Raw genomic sequence first — 23,014 nt, 5'->3', positions numbered from 1 at the left:
AAAAAAACCCTGCTGGACACCAAAACGAATAAAAAATGTCACAAAATGTCATAAAATAAGACGGACTGTTTCAACTAGGAAGCAAGTGACAGGCTTAGAGGTAGGGAACATTTTCACAGAAATATCCAAAGACGCCTACCTACTTACAGTATTCACATTCATTACAAATACATGCCATTTGTTTATAGATTATTGTAATATGATCTTGTAAATTGTAGCATACTTCTAAACCCCATTCCATTGCATTGACCTGTCCTTGACCAAACAAAAGCAGACTACCGCTCTCCTCAAAAGCGATCCCTAAGCCAAAGAATGCAGCTTCAAAGGGCAGAAAAAGATAGCAATACTGGGGTTGTGGTTCAATAAAACTGTTTGGTTGTGCTACGGGGCCTGGCGACAGCATCAGCACCCCAGTGTTTGGCTTTTGATGGCTGCTGCCCATTGATCTGTCTCTGGCTCCCTGCTCTAATGAATAATGAATGGCTCCATTGTCATCCAGCATGCATCACATTACACATGGCAATGGACGCTACTCATAATTAGCCAGAGCTTAGGCTAGTTTGGACTTAGAGCGTTGCCTTTCTTTTTCTAGCCTATAGTGTGATGCTGCTGGAAAACGCACCAGCCCCGATTTCATTCACAGCGACAGAGAAAGAAGCAGAACTAGGACCTATAAGGAAGTCAAGTAGAACAATTACTCTGCTGTGTCTGGGGGAACAATTATGCCAGAGTCATCATGGTCAATTTGACCTAGAAACTTTTTCTCTGAGCCAGAAGGAGGAAAAGCTGATAGCTGACTGCAGAAACAGAGCATGGAACTGTTCTCATCACTTTTCACTGTGCTGACGTGAACTGTATGGTGATAAGTAAGGATTATGTGCAGCTCTCCACACAAAGGGAGGCCAGACCCACAGATAGCTGAAATATAGATCACTGTAGCCAATATTCCTCCCTTTACTGCTACTGGTCTTGGGATGGCTAAAGTAAAGAAATTGAAAATACTGATTCAGAGTTAGCCTAAAGATGGTCCAGTTCAAGGTTAGTTCACTGTCACTTTAACTGTCTGTTTGGGGGGTGACAATGTTTCCAGTGGGCAGAAAACTGATATAAAGAAGTCTGAGGGAGCTGACCTACACTGTGTGGCTGTAAAATGATAACACCAGAGGGAAAATGAGTCTGGAGTAGACTACTCAGTATGGTGATTTCATCATCAAAGCCACTTCATTAATGCCTAATTGAAAGAGGCACTGCTGCTGCTGAATCTACGGAGTCTTTCAGCGGCGACGGTACACAATGAGTCTGCTGAATACGGTGGCGATCTGAATACGATGGCGATCTGAATACGGTGTCGATCTGAATACGGTGTCGATCTGAATACGGTGTCGATCTGAATACGGTGTCGATCTGAATACGGTGGCGATCTGAATACGGTGGCGATCTGAATACGGTGTCGATCTGAATACGGTGTCGATCTGAATACGGTGTCGATCTGAATACGATGTCGATCTGAATACGATGTCGATATGAATACGATGTTGATATGAATACAATGGTGATCTGAATACGATGGCGATGTGAATATAATGGTGATCTGAATACGATGGTGATGTACATCTGTGGTCCCCATCAGCCGCTGGGGAGAAGGCAGGAGATTCCAGAGGCTCCTTCACTCACTACTGCTTCTACTTCCAAGTGCCAGACTCTTGGACGATGTGATTCAAGTTGTCACTGTCACCACTGCTCCTCAATTAAGGCCCCACCTACAGCCAAGCAGGAGCCAGTCAAGTGGAAAGCAAAGCAGCGGGCAGGATAAGAAAGACTTATTTATAGGAGTGCTGCTCTGCCAATCCCAGAGGGCCTAGCCCCTGATGGAATTTGTTTTAAATATTCTTCCTCCCTACCAAGAACACAGATTACAGTAACGTCAAATATGTCAGAGGCACGGTAAACTGAAACAACTAGCCTAGCTAAGTACTGGCTGAGGCTAGCTCGTTTAGGAGTTAGGGTAATAGCAATGCTGCATGTTGCTGTCTTGAAGGATCATTCAACCATGTCTTTACTTTATGATAATAGTGATGGGTGAGTAAATAGCCTATGCATATGATATTACTGTGGGCAACCATAAAGCTAATAGTTCGACCATTGTGGATATAGCCCTCTTAGGGCCCTATAGAATCTGCATCGCGGAATCCAGATATTAAAACTGAATTCAACTATGTTAACAAATGTATTGAACTTAGTAGGAAAGCAACTACATGTGTTGAACTTAGAAGTGGCATTGCCTAAAATACAGTAGAATAGAATACGGTATATACATATGAAATGAGTAAAGCAGTATGCAAACATAAAACATAAACAAAATGATTCGTATTGTCCTTCAGCTTTCTGAAGAGGTAACGGCACAGGAATGGTCCTGTCTGTGTATGCACGTTTGTTTACCACTTTGTGTAGCCGTTAGCGATGATGCTAATGTAATGACTGGTAAATGGAAAGGCTTCCCCAAAAACAATCTCAATTCAATTCTACCTACAAAGTAATCTATGCCTACCCGGAAGAATGATATCATGATTATATGCATCAATCCAGTGGCCATATGTTTTTGCAAACTACACGAGCGCTAAAGAAACATTGCTAACCAAACAATGGTCTCTGGCTGGTGAATAGTTGACTTAAAGGGAAATGACACCCAAAAAATGTAATGTATTTGATGTGTAGTCCTGATGTGGTTAAAGCATTGTTGTGGACTTACAACATCCAATTTAGTTGTTTTTCTATGGAAAAACTGAATTTGGGAGAAAACTAAACGGAACAGATTTGATAGGGCCCTACCTTCTACATCAGACTCAAAAACCAAGGCCCCCTCTTACAATGTTCATTTTCAGAAGGCCACGCAAAGAGAGTTCCATTCAGAACACAGGCAAAGAAATGCAGACCAGAGCTTTCCTTTGTCTGAAGGCAGTCCAAGCCATTGGTGATAAATATGCACATGCAGTGGTTCTCTGCTCTCCCTGCCAAGGGGAATCATCCCAGCCCTAGCGAAGCCTTGCTCCAGCCAAGGCTTGCAGATCCTAAGTGTAAAGTGGTGGGCTTGCTGAAATCATCAAACGAGCGAGGATAGACACACATATTCATTTCCCTCCACGGGCCTAGATTATAAAACCAGCCTCTCTCATCCTACAACTCACTTCCAGCAGGAGAGGAAGCCACTTTGATGAATCTCTCTCTGCACAGCACAATCCCTTCTTCCGCCGATGTAATTTCAACCCCTCGTGGGAATAAGCCTGGGCCTGCATCATCTGCAGAGATCCAGAGGGCCAGAGTCAGTTATCAGAGTTATCAGCTAGAGTCGGGGTCCTCTTATCTGCAGGCAGGAACTAGCTATATATGGGCTATATCTGGGCTATGGCACACGTCTACAGACACTGAGGCACATCTAGATTCTAAAGACCTCCCATCTCTTCACACCTCTGATAACCTCTTTAGAGCAGATGGGAATGTTTCTGAGGGCCTCTTGGATGACAAGCAGGCGAGACAAACACTGTAGCATTGCCTCTACTGTAGTTCTAACACAGCTTGGTAGGCACCTACATACTTTGGCAGCGTAGAACAATTTCAAGACTACAAAGCAATCAAAACGAGGCACGGGTGAGCGCTTGTCGATTGTTAGGGAGGTATTAAAAAAGGATTGTCTTTTGGTAATCTGATTGAGCTGCTTGCAAAATGTTTGGCGATGTAACAACCATTCCGGTTTCCCAGACGTGTGCACAGCAGTGCACGTAGGCTACTGTGGATGCAGCTCATCTCTACAGGGGGGGCATGAGCTGCCCCTGCCATGCCTGCTTGCTGCCTACTGACTGTACTGAACTTTTCACAGCCATTCAAATGCCTGATTGTGCAGAACAAGAGTAGGCAGCACTAATAGGAGATCATAACCAGCACTGGGCAAAGCTCACGTGAACATGGGCCCTACTGAGTAAGCTATGTTGGGAATCTTTTGGATTCATCCAATTCTTAGCCCTTTCCCCAACAGCTCTTTCTCTGTGTCCCGGGATAACTTTTTTAGGCTAAACATTGTCGTCGGACCATCCTCAACACTCTCACTACAGTCTCTCTCTCTCATCCCAGTCCAACACTACTACAATGGGAGGCAGGGGGAATAGGATACCCCTCTGTCTGCCAGTGAACAGTTATGTTTAACAGGTGTTTAATGGTTCAAACTGCTATTAGTTAAACAGTTGAAAAATAAGTGAGTTGTTGTGACTGGCCAATGGCCGGGGAAGTGTGGCCATGATTAGAGCTGAATGAAAAGGAATACAATTTTATAATTCCTGAGTTCCTGGGGGGGAGGCTTCCCTCAGGCGTTCCAAATTAAATCCTATTACCATAGTTTCATTAGTTTTTGACAGCTCTTTAAAAAGCCTTTTTCATGGCACATGATAGATGGAGAGGAGGGGAGCTCAGGACATGATCTATAAAGTAGCCCAGAGTAAACAGCCATTTAAATTTCTCTCTTTCTCCTCACGACAGGAAATTGGTTTAAAAGTCAAGCTTTTACTAAGGGACCATGCCAACCCTCGTCTCTGAATCCTCTCTTTATTAGGAGTACCAGCATCAAACAAGCCCTCTGTCCACACTATGTAAATCACACCACCATGCAGGCGGTGCCCCTGGATCCACTAAATCCAATGTGGTGGAGTCACATCACTCATCAGAAGACAATGGTTTGCAAAGGTTTGTCATTCAGTGAAATACAGAGGAACTGTGTTCAAATCTGCTAAATTAATTTCCTAAATAGGCAGGTAGGCCTACTCAGCAAATACTTGTCTGAGCCCCAACATTGATCAAGGTCTGACAAGTTACAAAAATAGTAGCCTATCTATTCTTGGTTCGGTCTTGATGTTGCTGCTGATATTGTGAGCGCACAAGCAAAATAGGACAAAATAACGATGATTCTGTTATTTTCGGTAAGTGACCCCAATCCAACCCTCTGAGTTATGCCACAGGCCAACTTTAACAAACCCACGTAACTACGAATGAGAAGCTCCAGCAACTCCAGGGTAGTGGTTCTTAATTAGCTTTTTGTTAGCAGGAAAAGCTGTGCAAACACTCAACAACAAAAAATACTTGTCATACAGTCCACTAAATAAAGTAAAAGACTATTCGCATCATAGCATCAAGGCAAGACCAAGAACAAGCTACTAAGAGTAGGTCTAAATGGAATATCAATAATGCATTGTAGACATTTCATGGCACAGTAGGTATAATAATAGAACCATTCAACAAAGCCAGAGCAACCCTAAAATAGGATCAGAGAATTCAGAAGAGCTGTCATTGTTGAAGCCTGGGGGGAAAACTAATCCATTACGATTTTAATCTTGAAATGACATCGCTTTCATATCAAATAAACTGCAAGTTAGCATGAATGATGCAGACTGTTTCACCACCAAATCAAGTCATTGTGGATAGGATAACCTCATTGCTTTGACATCAGAAGTTATGAGCAGTGATATGACAACCATATAAACTACCGAAATCAGTCTTCTTAAAGCGCACTTCTGATTGTTGTGTGCTAGCTGCAGTCTTCTCCATCATTGCGTCTTCAAAACCCCTCGTTCCTGCTAGGCTATAGCCTAACTCATATAGGCTATTAGTCTAGCCTGGGGCTGTTGCGGTGACCGTATTACCGCCACACCTGCGGTCACAAGTCATGAAGGCAGTCAAATTCAACCTGACCGTTTAGTCCCGGTAATTAGTCTTCTCCTAGCGCTGATGCTGCGGATGGTCATTGGTAGCCTACCAAACTTGCTAACTGCCTGGTACTCAGCACTCTATTGTCCATTTAATCACTCAGACATGGATGCAAATGTAATCGGCTATGCAATTGCACAAGAAAACAAGAGTGATGGCTTTCTTAATAAGAGGAGGATTCCATCAGCTTTCTATGTTTACTATATTTATTTCTCGACCTTCCTAATATTAAGCACATTGCTTCTCTTTACAACAGGAGTATAGTCTAGTTGGGAAAAGCGTCCTCCATTCGCTATTTAAGTGCATAGATGACATGTCATTTTTTCCACCTGCCCCTGTTCCCGACAGGTGCATGATAACGGTCCATTCTAAATCCAAACTAATTTCACACATATATTATTTAGCCTATGTAAAGACAAGATCAAATCAAGAATAGTCTGATGGGTGACAATTAGCCTATCACTTGTGAATGATATATTATCACTTGTGAATGATGCCCAGAGTAAGGCAAGAAACGATGCCTTTTCCCCTCCTTTAAAAAAACACATAGTCCCACACACATCATGTAGCCTAGCCCATGGGCCTATATGTTTTGATAAGGTTTGTATCACAACTAAAGTGGCCACATAACTTCTTAAAATTAAGCACATGAATCCGTGAGTTTCAAGTTTGGGGAAAATCATTTTCACCATAAAAATGCACCTTTTATAATAAAAGCATTACATGCATAATCACATTTGTGGTCACTTTTGATAATGGTGTTTTCCACTAATGGAACATTCACACTTATAGCCTACTGCTGCGTGTGCATTGCTGCGCTTATAATATGAAGACATTTTAAGCTAAACGTTCTCATCTGTTGCGTCAGCCACATTGCGTAAAAAAGTATTTTTGATGCTGGTGGTTATATTAATTTGGGATCTATCGCATCCTACAACTGTCCCAGAATATAGAATAGATCAACTTTTGTACTATGGGGGGTAGTAGATTGACATAGGCTAGTGCTTTTGCTGTTTGTTAGGCCTACTCATCTAGTTGGCTGACGAAAAGTAAATGTGGACAGTTCTTCCAATATCTTCAATATGCACCTCGGAATTGGATAAGGACGCATGCAGTTGCGTCCCTGAGAGGTGCTTCCGGGAGCAAGGGCACGGCACTCCGGGAGAAGGGCACAACGCAGCACTCCGGGAGAAGGGCACAACGCAGCACTCCGGGAGAAGGGCACAACGCAGCACTCCGGGAGAAGGGCACAACGCAGCACTCCGGGAGAAGGGCACAACGCAGCACTCCGGGAGAAGGGCACAACGCAGCACTCCGGGAGAAGGGCACAACGCAGCACTCCGGGAGAAGGGCACAACGCAGCACTCCGGGAGAAGGGCACAACGCAGCACTCCGGGAGAAGGGCACAACGCAGCACTCCGGGAGAAGGGCACAACGCAGCACTCCGGGAGAAGGGCACAACGCAGCACTCCGGGAGAAGGGCACAACGCAGCACTCCGGGAGAAGGGCACAACGCAGCACTCCGGGAGAAGGGCACAACGCAGCACTCCGGGAGAAGGGCACAACGCAGCACTCAGGGAGAAGGGCACAACGCAGCACTCCGGGAGAAGGGCACAACGCAGCACTCCGGGAGAAGAGCACAACGCAGCACTCCGGGAGAAGAGCACAACGCAGCACTCCGGGAGAAGAGCACAACGCAGCACTCCGGGCCAAGGGCACAACGGCCACTGGCTGCAATTACGGCCACACAAAGGGGATGCCACCAGGGGATTAGAGGCATTATCAAGTGCTTGTCAAATTGTGAATGAGAGACTGATGAAGTGTGTACAGCCTGCACAAAAAAAAAAAATCAGAGCTCATGCCTTTCAAGCGACTTTTTTCAAAGCATCATTAGAGTCGCAAAATGCAGCCTTACAATGTATAAAAAAATATAAGCATATAGCCCAATATTGGTACAATGACTAAAGTTACATTAATAACTCTAAATGAAGCATATAGGAGTACATTTTTCTTTGTTAATTAACCACTCAACACAGAAAAGCCGCATGTGTGCACTCCCACAAATTGTTTGGAGAAAATATCCTTTCTATTTTATTCAGCTGTGTTCAATTGTTTTCTTCATACTATAAAATAATATAAAATAATGCAACAGAATTCTAAGAAAATCTTGTCTGCTAAATGAACTATTGTAGCCCACAGCCATATGGCATAGCCAGATCAGGACCTAACATAAGGACAACTCAGAGGATGCTATTCTGTTCTCCTGAAATAGACTACATTCTCTTCATATCATGTTTCTTTAGACCTAGATTTATTGTGAAGGAGTAGGCTATATTACATAGATTTATTAGACTTTTAAAAATGTAGATGTTCCAAAGGTCTGCATCAGTGGCTTGTAGGCTGTGTGTGGAAGCCAGGAGATGCTAAATGCGTTTGTTAATTAATGGTCAATTACAATGAGACCAACAGTTATTTGCTTGACAATCACCAGATGACAACATTTTGTGAGCGCCACAGCCCTAGTCTAGCCTACACTCTTAGAAAAAAGGGTTCCCTCGGCTGTCCCCATAGGATAACCTTTTTTGGTTCCGGGTGGAACCCTTTTTGGTTCCAGGTAGAACCCTTTAGGGTTCCACGTTGAACCCTATGTGGAAAGGGTTCTACATGGAACCCAAAAAGGTTCTACTAGAACCAAAAGGGTTCTACTAGAACCAAAAGGGTTCTACCTGGAACCAAAACGGGTTCTCCTATGGGGACAGCCGAAGAACCCTTATAGGTTCTAGATAGACCATTTTTTTCTAAGAGTGTACACAAAGAGAAGGCATCCTAAGCAATAAACAACTGTAGGCATCATTACCATCAGAGCATAAGATGTAATACATTAGTGTTAATAACCTAGCAATCAACATCCAACAAGCCACAACAAGGTGCAGATAAGGATAAGCTTAGGGTAGCCTAGTGGTTAGAGCGTTGGACTAGTAAGGTTACAAGTTCAAACCCCCGAGCTGACAAGGTACAAACCCACTGTTCCTAGGCTGTCATTGAAAATAAGAATTTGTTCTTAACTGACTTGCCTAGTTAAATAAAGGTAAAATAAAAAATAAAACTTACCCATTCACATCTAGGCTACGTAGCATATTGTCTTGAGTGTCTTCTTCAAAACTATAGCAGCAAAACTAATAGCACACGGGGCTGTAAAACCCTGTGTGGGTATTGGGTACAGTGGTTGGGAATAGCAACACCCTCTAGTCGATTTCATATGTCTAATTCCCTATTAGTGGTTACAAAAACTGCCACTCATACAAAAGGCAAGCATGCCATTAGTCACCTGAGTAAAAGCTAGCGTGATATGCCGTAGACTACAGTACATTGTGCATAAATCCAGTTAACCGAAGTGCAGATTAAAATATGAGAAATCTTTCAGAAGGAGTTGGCTGGACTTCATTTGAGTGCTATAGATTTTCCTGATTTATGGACTGACACTTTCAATAGAACAAATGACTGTGGTTGGTAACATGTTCCATCAGAAAGCATGATCATACAGCAGGCTATCATATCAAAAATGGAGATATTCTTTCAAAAGATCAATTCAATAGCGTTTGACATAGACTAGTAACACTGATGGGTGAACAGACAGTCCTGAACGTAAGCCTTTAAAGCATGCTCAGTTACGAGCCAATAGCTCAGACCTACTCCCTATTTTTCACATTAGGGATGCATTATTCTTCATTTCAAAGAAAATGCTAGGAATTCTGTTATATTTACATCTGACAAAATTAGCCAAGAATAACAGCTACTTGCCTAGGTCCATTTGATAAACACAAAGACAGGCATTTCAACAGACATATAATTCTCCATGGCCCAATTTTTGTTTGCACCAATTCAGGTTTGAGGATGCACTATGAAGAAATGTCTCCGCCATTTCCTGGTTGCTAGAATTCTAAAAGTTTGCTTAATTTTCAGCTGGTGTACAAAATCGAAAGTAAAAGACACAAAAATGTAACTTAGGAATGAGAAGCATAGAAATGGCGTACATAGAACATATCTACCCCTTCTTAGACTTGCTTTCAATGAGAATGACAGATCTATAACACACATTTTTATGTGCATTTGGTTGGGCCGCCCAAAAAGTTACATATTGCAGCTTTAAGATCAGGCAATAGGCTACTTTGCCAAGGACATCATTCAATGTTCTCATACCTGTATAGTAATACTGTAATTACAAATAGTGACAATATTGTATTAGCCTAGATATAGATAAATTATGAAAAAGGGGCAATATAGAAGAGTGAGTCAAGCCAAACAGGCCAGTAAAATGCCTGTCACTCTTTTTGTTAGGCATTGACAATAGCGCCATTAAAATATGAGTGTGCACTATCTATCTCTGAATGACTCTTGTGTGTGACACCCACTTAAGAATGCAACTGCCTGATTCAGACCATAATGTGACTCCAAACAGAAGTGGCCGTGTCCTACTCCTCTTGTTACTCAGCACAATCAGAACAATGTCCCCATGTTCACAATTGCTTTTCTGTTTCAGTGCTTTCAGAAAGTATTCAGACACATTTACTTTTTCCACATTTTGTTACGTTACAGCCTTATTCTAAAATGGATGAAATTATTTTTTTCCCTCATGGATCTACTGTGTGTAGCCCATGACAATAAAAAAAAAATATATAATTCCTATTTATACAAGTATTTACTATGAAATTGAGCTCAGGTGCATCCTGTTTCCATTGATCATCCTTGATGTTTCTACAACTTGATTGGAGTCCACTTGTGGTAAATTAAATTGATTGGACATGATTTGGAAAGACACACACCTGTCTATATATGGTCCCACAGTTGACAGAGCATGTCATAACAAAAACCAAACAATGAGGTTGAAGGAATTGTCCGTAGAGCTCTGAGACAGGATTGTGCCGAGGCACAGATCTGCGGAAGGGTACCGAAATTATGCAGCATTGAAAGTCCCCAAAAACACAGTGGCCGCCATCATTCTTAAATGGAAGAAGTTTGGAACTACCAAGACTCTTCCTAGAGCTGGCTGCCTAGACAAACTGAGCAATTGGGGGAGAAGGGCCTTGGTAGGGGAGGTGACCAAGAACCTGATGGTCACTCTGACAGATCTCCAGAGTTCCTCTGTAGAGATGGGAGAACCTTCCAGAAGGACAATCATCTCTGCAGCACTCCACCAATCAGGCCTTTATGGTAGAGTGGCCAGACGGAAGCCATTCCTCAGTAAAGGGCACGACAGCCCGCTTGGAGTTTGCCAAAAGGAACCTAAAGACTCTCAGACCATGAGAAACAAGATTCTCTGGTCTGATGAAACCAAAATTGAACTCTTTGGCCTGAATGCCAAGCTTCACATCTGGAGGAAACCTGGCACCATCCCTACAGTGAAGCATAGTGGTGGCAGCATCATGCTGTGGGGATGTTTTCCAGCAGCAGCAACTATGAGACTAGTCAGGATCAAGGGAAAGATGAACGGAGCAAAGTACCGAGAGATCTTTGATGAAAACTTGCTCCAGAGTGCTCAGACTGGGACAAAGGTTCATCTTCCAACAGGACAATGACCCTAAGCACACAGCCAAGACAACGCAGTGGCTTCTGGACAAGTCTCTCAATGTTCTCGAGTGAACCAGAGAGATCCCAGACTTGAACCCAAACGAACATCTCCGGAGGGACCTGAAAAGAGCTGTGCAGCGACGCTCCACAATCAACCTCACGGAGCTTGAGAGGACCTGCAGAGAAGAATACAGGTGTGCCAAGCTTGTAGCGCCATACCCAAGAAGACACGAGGCTGTAATCGCTGCCAAAGGTGCCTCCACAAAGTATTGAGTAAAGGGTCCATGTTTATTTGTAATAAATTTGCAAATATTTCTAAAAACCTATTTTTTGCATTGTCATTTTTGCTTTGGTATTGTGTGTAGATTGATAAGGGGAAAAAATGATTTAATACATTTTAGAACAAGGCTGTAACGTAACAACATTTTGAAAAAGTCAAGGGGTCTGAATAATTTCCGAATGCAATGTAATGTGATATTTCACCAACTGTGAATAGGCTATTGTCAATATGGCAAATACAATTAAAGGTTATTCAACTGAGGGTTAATACACTGACATTTTCACTTAGTATTCCATAGCATTTCCCACCTGTTGATTTGCCATCTGTCTGTTACCAGGCATAGGCTACTTGCCCATACTATGTGAAGTTATCAAACATTAATATAACTTTACATACTAATGGAAAGTAACATGCTATGTGTGTAATAACACACAGTAGATGGCTCCCTACAGTTAAGATTGACTTGCCATCCTCATATGACCTTCAAAACCCATTGAAATGTCTTATTGGTCCATGGTTGTTACATCATGACTGTATAGGTTTGTTACATGACATCAACGCAGTACAAACTGGTGGTAAATGCTGTCTGTGAGAGGTGTGCCTGCTTACCTGCTGCAGGTGAAGCTGCTGTGATCATCGTAACCAACACGATCAGCCCCAGGACCGCTGCACCAAAGCATTGAATGCGCAGCAAGGTCTTGGGAATCACCACTGAACCCATAGAGAAGCTTAAACCCTCCATTGCATGGAAGTCAGGGCATTTTATCCACTTATGAAGAGAATAATCATCCCAGTATATACCGCAAACTTGAGAATGCAGGTCTTGCTTGTGTGAGCTCCCTCAATGTGCCCCTTCTTCCATATGATCTGCTTTTGGTAACAGAAGGGTGATTAAGCTGTGTGCAAAAAGAAACGACCATGTCAGAGAAATGCAATACGTTATGCGAGCATAGACAGAAGTCCGTCCGTCTACCAATCTGAGGACATAACAAAGCAAAGAATATAGGCAATAAATATGCAGGCCAAAAAATATGAACACACACAATACGGAAAGACAACACACATTAGGCTAAAACGTTCTGTTTATCTCAAAATCACTCAATCTTAATGACCCTGACCTGATGGTGTGCTAGGCTGGACACAGGCATGCTAGTTAGGTCAACCCTGGCTGTGGGGGGGGGGGGGGGAGAGTTCAGCTGCCTGGTTATGTCCTTTGTTCTCTCCTGGGTTAAGTTTTTATATTGGAGACTTGCACTTGCAACTTATTAAGAAGACACTCATCTGCAATAACAGGCCAGGCACTTGGCAAAGGTGATGTAAATGCAAAATAGGGATTAGCTACAGTAAATTGCAAAGTGCGGGGGAATTTACCTGCACGTGCCAAAACCAGTTACAATGTAACATAACAATTGTGAATATGTGTGTCTGACTGGCAGCACTAGTAAATACTAATATTCTTCTTATTTACTATTTCAGTTGCTTGGATTCATCAGCTGGAATTGTAAGAGTTGTTGCCCTTGTCCCCTTCTCTGTGATTTGTCATTCTAATAGAATCCAGAAAGAACAAAACCCTGTCCATCAAAATGGGCAAATTTATGGGCAAAGACACAAAACATCCACATCGATTTAAATATTTTTCTTGACCAAATAACATGGAAAATCACTTTTTTTGTGTGCAGTATTAATTCACCCTTCTTACAAACCACTTAATGTCAATGTACTTTTGTGTACATAGGCTGGTCATCTAGGGTACCTGTTGACTTTCCATTACCATGAAGAAAAATGTCACAAAAGTAGTGCACTGGGCCTTTACTAGTCCTGTATTAGCAGACTGATATAGACTACAGGATTTTTCCCCTCCTGCTCTCCCAGTCAAAAATCGCTGCACCCCCACCCACAAACTACTTCCCTCGGCTATGCATAACGGGTCTCAATGGGATATTATTCTCGTTCACTACTAACGTTAGCTAGCTAGCCTGCTGCCTGGCTGGCTGTCTCGTCATCAGGTTGTCTCCTTATCCTCCGTCCTATCCCGACCCGTTTCCTAAATACCACTTGAAATATCTTATGATTAAATAAAACAAGTTATACTTTGTTTTTCTCATTAACAATCGTGAGTCAATATTCAACAACTGAAACAAACCATGGACACGTTATAAACAGTTTAGCTAGCTAGCTTGGTAGGGCTCGGTGTTAAAATAGATAACCGGAATCCTGTGCCCATCTATCCCATGCATTTACTACGTCCCAATCACTGACATAGCAGAGCACACATCCTCTTACCAAAACGGAGCTTCACGTTCTGTTTCTCTTTGTCTGGACGTTTTCATACCCATAAAAACAATAACATGAAACCGGAATAGCTATCTAAATACCACTTGGAATAGCTAGCAAGTTAGTTAAAGATCAAGGAAAAATATAATTTCCCTTCCCGTTTTCTTTCAGACATCTCTAGCTCTCACAGTGACCACTCGTCAAGAGGATTGCAATAACTCCTCCCCCTGAACCCATATTCGATGTCTATTTTGTCAGGTCCCACAGCCATTGGCTGCAGGGGCAGTCCTTCAAATAGGTCATTCGGTTGTCCAATTCAGTGGTCCTGTTGGGTTGTCCATCTCTGTCGGCGTCTGTGGTTTCACGGCAACGTCGCGACGTACCCAAGCCCTTGAGCGATCTGCATGGGATCAAATTAAATGGGCAGACAGACACAGACTGAAGGATCAATTCTGAACTACATCATACAGAAAACGTTGACCTTTTATTTTCCTTAAAGCATTGTCAGGGAAGGTAAGGGCGTCTGCTAAATTGCTCAAATGTAAGTGTATACAATACATTATTTTCCCTACATCGAATATTTGTGAGCAAAATCAATAGACAGACCACTTATAGGCTGGGATATTGTGATTTTATAAGAAACAGCGCATGTCAACAAATATAGACAAGACTATTAAACACTTTGAGTTAAATATGCAAATAGAGGAAAAAACTGATTTGACCATAATGTAGTAGCACAACAATAAAATATGGTTAATCGTTGCCATCTAGTGGCATAAAATGTCCAGTAGAACATTTACATCAAGGATTGATTTGCAACTGAGCTCAGTCTGGTTGACTGTACCTCTGATACTGAATCAATCTACAGAGCTAGTTAAATATTTTCTAGGGTTATAGAGTTTATAGGGTAAAGTTGATTGTACCCACAACAAAAAATACAAGAGTAATTTGGCATAAAACAGATCAACAGATGAAATGAGTGATTCATTCATGTATTTGACTCCAATTGCAGTGAAACATCAACCATCAACTAACTGGACTTCACCTTCAGTGCGGTGTCTTTCAGGTTTCTTCAGGTGCACATCCTTTTGTCTGTCAAAACCATCCATCAATTTGCCACGTTGATAAACTGTATTTCTATCTGCTATTGCATTACATTTTATCACCCCCCACCCACACACACACACACCCACACACACAGATTAAAAAAGAATGATACTGCTATGACACAGGAGACTGGTGCCGTGACTTAACAGTTTAATGTAAATCCAAGACAAAGTGTGATTACATTTCTACACATATACAATATGCATATGTGAGCATACAAATTCTCATGAATAACTCGATTCACCTCGGAGACCGAAGAAATGATCAAAAGTGACAGTGAATAACAAGCCAGAACATAGTTCACCACAACGCCAGCCCCTTTTCACCCTACAGTTAGTAAAGAGGACAATTTAAATCACTTTTTTTTCTATGACAAAGTTGTCGGTTAAAATCCTCCTGTAAATGTACAATGCTATCATTAGTTTTTCGAAGCCTATTATAAATTCACTCAATTTTTCTACAACGAAAATGATTAAGAGAAGCACACAACATCTTAAATGGTAACACAAGCGCTTAATAGCCAATTACTCAACTTGTTAGGAGTTTAATGAATCATTCTTCTTATTCTCATTATTATATTTAAACATTCTATAAAGCCAGTAAAATATCCATTCTCATAACATACTCAGTAATATTAGTCTAAGGAACAGGGTAGATAGAACGATACATGAACAGATTGAAACAAGGAGTCAACAAACACTTCTCAAAAAATCCCTGATAAACGTAAATGAGAGACAATTAACAAAGAAGTATACTAGGAAATACTGCAGCACACAATAGCCTGAACGACAACTTATGAGATTTGAACATCATTAACAAACCATATAGCAATGGACACACAACGGGGTCAGGGTTTGATGCTTTTTAGGTCTTGAGACTTTGTAGGAAAAATGTTGATTTTTACCCATTTAATTGTGAATGCTGTTGTGCAAGTACAAAATCGAAATCATGATCAAGATGACTGCAAAATGGCTACAGTATGACAGTTACAGCGCTTTACTGCTACGTCTCATCTCTTGTACCGTTGTCAACTGTGGAGAAATAAGGTTCGTGTTGGGCTTTATCTATGGGAATTCATTAGGCAAGAACCCATCCTCTGAAGGACTTTACTACAATGCTTATTTACAATTTGAGCTGGAAAGAACTAGCTAAAGAATAAACGTTCTAAATCAAATTGTTTCAAACTGTTAGTCCATAATCAAAAAAGAGACCTCTAACATGTCTTTAGCAAGAGTTGAGAAGAAAAAAAATATCATAAAATACATTTTGGTTCTCAAGTACATGTGTACAAAAACTGGCCAAATGATAACACTTGATCTATTCCATCAGCATCAAACCCTTAACCAATTCAGCCTGAATCACCAAAGAAAAAAACAATGAAGGAGGTGATTCCCTTGACAAACACACAAACACACACAGACCAACTCTCATACAGAAGGGCTTTCAGAATGTGTTGTTACTGGTTTATGGAGTTTCTATCATGTATTTAACCTAAATCATCCTAAAATAAGTCTTTTTCCCACCTCCCTGCTTCTTTGGGAGAATGTGCTATGCAAAGCTCCAATGAAATGATTGCAAAACATTTCAAAGGAGTGTAGTGGGTGTAAGATTATTATTCTTGTCTAGTAAGGTGTTAAAATGATTCAAGTCACTTCAGATGGGTTTGGCCTGAGAGGACTAACTGGAAATGTGTGCCATGCCTTCAGGAATGTTTCTCAATAACTTCAAACAAAACTCCAGGAAGAGTACTCGCAAACACACTGTGGGAAAAGTTGGAAGCTGAGCGCTTCTTGTGTAGCGAGAGTATTTCAAGAACAAAGCTGTAAAAATACCAGGCTTCACAAAGAGGCCGCTTTACACAGCTCTCTTTCATTGAAACCACATCTTAAAGCTCTGATGATATCGTTCAGTTATTTGGAAGGCCGTATTCTAACATTGAAATGGCTACAGTAGCAGGGGAGAGACAATGTTTCAAAGTAAAGCAACTTCATTACCACAAGAATTTCTTGACACTCTAAAGAAGCACATTTTGGTAATTGTAAGGTCACTGGATCTATGTTGATGCTCGCATTTCTGATTAATATTTTCCTTAATAAAAACACATAACGCATGTTAAACAAAGTAGTACGATACTAACATATTTTACACATTCAAATACATGTTCTCATTCAAAATATAGCAAGTACGTTGAAAGAAAATTGAGCGTAAGATTCAAAGGGCTTCTCGTAATTTGCTAAATTTAGATTATACATGGAGAAAAAAATAGAATGAAATCGAATATATCATATTTGAAAACCCCATATCGGAATAAAAATGTTGACTTTTTCAAATGAATTTATGCTGACTCAAGTTGTTTTTGCTGGAATCACAGACTTATTGCATCTTGCATGGCAACAAATAATGTAGAAATCAAATCTTTACTTTAACTAATGGTCACTCAAGCAGAAATATTTAAAGCATTTCAGATGAAGCAGGTCACATATTACATTCATGTTGTGCTCGTGACCATTATTTTAAAGGTATTATTGATATATATTTTTTTATTAATTTCACTCTATAGGTCATTCCATGGCACACTAACTTATAACATGTTTTTGTTTTTAAAAAATTCATTTGCTTACAACATTAATAAAGCTAAAATACAACTTTAACAACGTAAAAAAAACACTTATATAAAACAATTCGAAGAATTCCATTTTTACATTTAGGGGGAAACAAGTGACAGATATCAAATAATACATGGTTCAAATCATAGATGTTTGAGAATGGTGGACTGCAATTGACAGTAAACTCCTTCAAAATAGCTCAACCATAAGCAGATATTGTGGCATCTCTAATCACTCATATGTGTGTGTTGTGCACATACTGTATGTATTTCTACAGTACTATATGTGCGCACATCTCACTTGTCATTTGTGGACTTTTGTTTTCCCCACCAAAGAAATTCAACATGTTGATGATGTACAGTACAAACACAAACAATCCCCAATGTGGTCTGGCAATAACTTCTGGTCTAAACATGTACCTTTAATGTAGACGCTATTGCCAGACCACATTGGGGATTGGTTGTGTTTGTACTGTACATCATCAACGTGTTGAATTTCTTTGGTGGGGAAAACAAAAGTCCACAAATGACAAGTGAGCAGAGAGCTATAGGGGCTGTTGGGTGTGCAGTATGGATGTCGGATTCTCTCTGCAGTGGAATGTTTCAGTAGTCTACCCCTTTATGGAGGCGCCAAACTCTCGCGTGGAAAAGCATCTCTCTTATGTGTGTGCTTAGGCCCACAGGCCTTATGGAAAGGAACAAAAACGTACAGACAAAGGTACAACACAGAACAGAAAGAAAATGATGCAACCAGCAATGTATACCTACGGCACGGTATCTCTACACCACATCTCTGACTGCCAGGAACCCAAGGCTTGCATGGTGGAGCCGGTTGGAGGGAGCGTGGTGGCATATTGGTGAAGTACCAAGATGCTGTTGTTTTAGGTTTGGTTTGAGGAGCAAACCTGGGTCTGACCCACTCAAGCCTACATTACCTACAGTACCTATAAGGGCCCCAATGGATCATCATCAACTTCACAACCTTATTATTGTCAACGGTGCCTGAACACTTTACACAGGTATACACACCCTCCTAGGAATACTTAGCATCAACGTACAGCAACTCCCAGTTACAAATCAAAATAGAAATGAGCCTAATAACAAATCATCAAAACACTTGATTGCAACTATCTGTAAAATAACACAATATATACTGTACCTACAGCCATTTCAAAAGTTCAATAGTAACATACAAATAAAACAATCACTTGAAATGGAAGTACTATGGCATGATATGAAGGGATAAGGGGGAAGGCTCTTCCTAAAACCACAAGCAGTTCTGATGTGCCCACTTAATGAGGACAGTATAACATATAACAGAGAGATTATTCATATATCATTGGCTAAGACAAAATGAAACGGATGTTAAATTAAGTAGCAAACACATAGAAGCAATAGGCCAATCTGTTCTCTTACTACATATCTGGTATCCCTTTCTGGTGGTGAGGTGTCTGTGACCACATTCCAAAGACAAAACAGAGATAGTGTTAACAAATGAAGCCCATTTCATAGGAAGACCTTCCAGGTGTACACTGTATCATTTCTGTTCCGTTCCAGTCTCTCGCTCTCTGCTGAGAGGTGCTACACAACCCTCAGAGCAGAAAAGACTAAATCACTTCCATTTCTCTTTGCAAGACAACAACAACACAACAACTTGTATCAGAGTTAGGTGTGCATCCATGTAGCCAATGTAACTCCTACCCACTGTTCCTACCAACCTGCTCAGTGCCAACATGCTAATTCTTTTAGTCCAATTAACATGAGGAATGCCACACTACCACTCTGCCATCCTCAGTTCCTACCCATCCCAACCCAAATCTTTCTAGTAGCCCCTCACTTACTCAGATCTGGGTTTAAATACTATTAGAAATAATTTCAAACACTTTAGCTGGGCTTGCCTGAGTTTGCCTGGCGCAATGGAAGTAATACTTGCTAAACTGCAAACATAGCCCATCTGGCAATCCAGGCAGGCTAAAACAAATGTTCAAAGTATTTGAAAGATTTCAAATATGATTTGAGTCCAGGTCTGACTCCTACCCAGCAACCCCTCTCACCAGCCCTCAATACTCTGCTTCCCCACTGCAACCAACCAGACTCTCTCTCACTGGCCTTCTCAGGATCGCAACCACAACTTCCCAACAGGCCTTTGCTATTTTTTTGTCGAACTCTGGACTCTGTCACCCTCGCCCTATGTTGAACTCATCACATACATGTTTTTGACAGTCACATTCTTGTATTTCTGCATTTTCCATTGCCCCAAAATGGATCCTTGTGCTAATACTTCTCTGTTCTATCATTCCTCCGAACCAATTCCTTGTGTGATGTAAAAACAAAGTAAGACATCTCAAACCTAAGCCATCGTATGTATGGATATCACGGTGAGAAAGGCTTGTACTGTACCCATATTAACATTAATATCCAGCACACAACGTGACGAGGATTGATCTAACAACTTTGGTTCAGTACCCTAAGCAAGTTAAACTCATGCACACTTAACAAAAAAGCCAAAGGTCAGGCAAATATGAACTCTGACCTCTGAACTCTGTAGTATACTGTCATAAGGATAGGAAACAGAGCTAGGGGCTAAGCCTACACCTGGAAGAGAAATCAAAACTGCCCCGACAATAACATGTCAAACCAAGGAACCAGTTCCAGCTAGTCTGTTGGTTCTCAAGGTTCCAGCGACATAAACTGTGTCGTTATATCTGTAAGGCACTACAAGGGAACAATGGTCAAACCTAAGACTGCGGAGGATTCAGAGAATTATAGCACAAAGGTGCAAGAGGAGGTGGACTACACACACATGGCTGACAGTAGCACACGCACACACAGATAATCACGTTGTACATGCCTATGTTATTATAACCACTTTGTGCAATCACATTGGAAAAAAGAGAAACAAATCAATTCTATTGGTATCAGAAAAAGCTCTTGATAAAAGAATCTGGGTGCAGACTGCTACATTCTAAAAACAGGGCCCGGCTAAGACTCCTATAACTATAACATAAGTCTCCTCAAAAAGGTGAGAACGAAAAATCGAAGGGAAAATAGCTATAAATACATTTAATGTTTTTTTTTGTCTTTCGTTGGTTATATTTCCAGAAGATTCCTGACTCCGGTTGTCTGTTGGAGAAGGAGGGTGCTTCGTTCTCTCTCCCACAACTTGAATGATTTGGAAATGTTTAAGACAGTTCAAGGCCATCGTTATTTTTTTAATTCTTTGAAGAGCAGCAGGTTTCCGTATTTCACCTTCATTCCCAAATCCTCATGGGAATTCTCACATTGGGAATTCCAACATCCAGAGAGGGATCCCCCAATTCAAGAGGAGAAGACAAAACAAAAAGCCGTGTTAGAAGAACAGAAACCCTCCATCTCTCTCAAACGCCTGTCACGAAGACCTTGCTGTAAAAGAATGAGAAAAATAAAATAAAACCAAGAGAGAAAACAAAGCAAAACTGGCCCTTTTGGAGAAAAAAAATCACACCTCCTTACCCTTAAAGGGGCTGTGTATTTCCCTTTTCCTCTCTGTCGTTATATCTTCAAGTTAAACGTGACAGTTTCATAAAGAATGCATGTCTCTCTATCTCTCTGTCCGTGGAGTAGGGATAGGGAGGGAGGACATGGGGTGAGCAGCATCAGTAGTGCTGGGGTTGGGTTTGGGGGGGAGGGGGGGGGTTCTGGGTCTCCAGTGTGTTGGCTTGGCTCTAGAGGTAAGGGTACTGGTTCACCTTGGTGGGGCTCAGTGGGTATCCAGTGTAGACAGTGGAGGCAGGCGAGGCGCTGATGTACGTCTGGTGGGTAAACTGGGCCTGGTACTGGCTGTGGTGGAGGGTGGGCGAGGGCAGCACACCGTGCCCCATGCTGACAGGCACCTGGTGGACGATGCTCGGTGTGTGGTATGTGGCGTGTTGGACCGTGTGGCGGGCCGAGCCCTGAGTTGCCACCAGGTGGGCCACGGTGCCTGTGGAGCCCAGGGCGACGGGCGCGGCGGTGTAGGTGTAGAGGTGAGGCTGGCCGGGCAGGTGGGTGGCAGCCAGGTGGGTGGCAGACAGGTGGGTGGCAGCCAGGTGGGTGTGCACGTTGGCAGTGTGAGAGGGGCTGTTGTGGTGCTGGAAGGAGTAGGGGGCCTGGGCTGCGATGGTTGGGGTGATGTAAGCCTGCTGGCGCCGGTGGCCTCCGTTCCTCTCAGCTACCATGTGCTGCTGGGCCTTGAGAGGGAGAGACACGAGGATGGAGTCAGTGCAATCCAAATTCTAGTCTGTCAGAGACAAACTTTCCACACAGTAAATGATACGAGGTCATTTAGATGGGTTCTTACTTGGCTCTCTCTCCATACCTGGCTGAGATTGAGAGGCTGCTGCTGCTGGAAGGGGTGTGGCCCCGAGCGCTGCTGTCGGTAAGCCATACCCCCCGAAAGGTGGTTGTTGCCAGACATCATGCCCACGCCGTTGGAGGTTTTGAACTTATACGCCGAATTCTGATGATTCATTGCATCTGAAGTGTAAATGGGACAAGGTAAAGAGGTCAATCCAGGTCAAGAAAATAACACAAGTACAGTATACAAACACAAAACACCCAATTGTTGACCAAGGTAGCAACAGTAACCAATGGGGCGGGACTTAGCGAATGGGTAAACTAGAGTACCGACAATGATAATAATGACCATATTCAACTCAAATAAAAAGCTATCTCTACAGTATATAGTATTTCCTATACTCTAGATGAGTATCGACCATCCCTCCTTGTCTACATGGGTGTGCGGATCTGTGTAGGTACCTGTGTAGATATCTGTGTAGATACCTGGCATCAGGCGCTCACACTCGCTCAGCACCTCGCTGGACTGGCTCTTAAGAGGGGGGATGATGATGGTGCGGGGGTTGTTGCCATTGCTGTAGTTGTCCAGCAAGGTGGTCTTGGAGTCATGGTAGCCGTTGTTGTTGGCCAGCCTGGACTCTACGGCATAGGGACTGTTGTTACTGGACAGGTCCGAGTCGGGGGAGTCATGTACCGTCACACAGCTGATGACGTTCTTCCTATGCTTGGACAAGCTGCAAGGAGGAGGATGCACTCTATTTAATGCTACATATAGTACTCATCAGCCTACTAACCTACTGACCAATGTTTGTGTCGATTCCATAATTCAGATTCCATAATTCAGATCAATTCACTGATAAATGCCCTTATGCCAATCATGTCCAATCTTATTACAGAATTCAATCAATCAAACATATTAATAAAGCCCTTTTTACATCAGCAGATGTCACAAAGTGCTAAACAGAAACCACAAATAGCGAGAAACGCAGATGTAGAAGCCCGGTGGCTAGGAAAAACTCTCTAGAAAGGCCAGAACCTGGGAAGAAACCTAGAGAGGAACCAGGCTCTGAGGGGTGGCCAGTCAACTTCTGGCTGTGCCGGGTGGAATTGTCTGGAAC

The 23,014-nt window shown here is 42.1% G+C and overlaps 2 protein-coding genes across 10 annotated transcripts in view; both read right to left on the bottom strand.

Moving 5' to 3' along the window:
* Window positions 1–14,089, bottom strand: part of si:ch211-1e14.1 (UPF0606 protein KIAA1549) — an 87,594-nt gene extending 73,505 nt beyond the window's left edge. For both annotated transcript variants that reach the window (XM_024423871.2, XM_024423872.2), the window contains exons 1-2: window positions 13,880–14,089; window positions 12,206–12,492 (exon numbers count right to left, since the gene is read on the bottom strand). In XM_024423871.2, coding sequence (XP_024279639.1) covers window positions 12,206–12,338 — 133 coding nt within the window. In that variant the 5' untranslated portion in view covers window positions 12,339–12,492; window positions 13,880–14,089. The remainder of the gene's footprint in view (window positions 1–12,205; window positions 12,493–13,879) is intronic.
* A 1,015-nt stretch (window positions 14,090–15,104) lies between these two features.
* The window catches only part of LOC112252559 (homeodomain-interacting protein kinase 2-like), a 95,896-nt gene continuing 87,986 nt past the window's right edge, over window positions 15,105–23,014 (bottom strand). For 3 of the 8 annotated variants that reach the window (XM_042323261.1, XM_042323262.1, XM_042323263.1), the window contains exons 13-15: window positions 22,359–22,630; window positions 21,901–22,076; window positions 15,105–21,790 (exon numbers count right to left, since the gene is read on the bottom strand). In XM_042323261.1, coding sequence (XP_042179195.1) covers window positions 21,287–21,790; window positions 21,901–22,076; window positions 22,359–22,630 — 952 coding nt within the window. In that variant the 3' untranslated portion in view covers window positions 15,105–21,286. The remainder of the gene's footprint in view (window positions 21,791–21,900; window positions 22,077–22,358; window positions 22,631–23,014) is intronic. The other 5 variants (XM_042323266.1, XM_024423870.2, XR_006083615.1 and 2 more) reach the window with 4 other exon arrangements.

This window comes from Oncorhynchus tshawytscha, linkage group LG06, assembly GCF_018296145.1.
Source record: "Oncorhynchus tshawytscha isolate Ot180627B linkage group LG06, Otsh_v2.0, whole genome shotgun sequence".
NCBI classification, from domain to species: Eukaryota; Metazoa; Chordata; class Actinopteri; order Salmoniformes; family Salmonidae; genus Oncorhynchus; species Oncorhynchus tshawytscha.
Note: the sequence above shows the minus strand (reverse complement) of the source record. Positions and strands in the feature narration are given on the sequence as shown.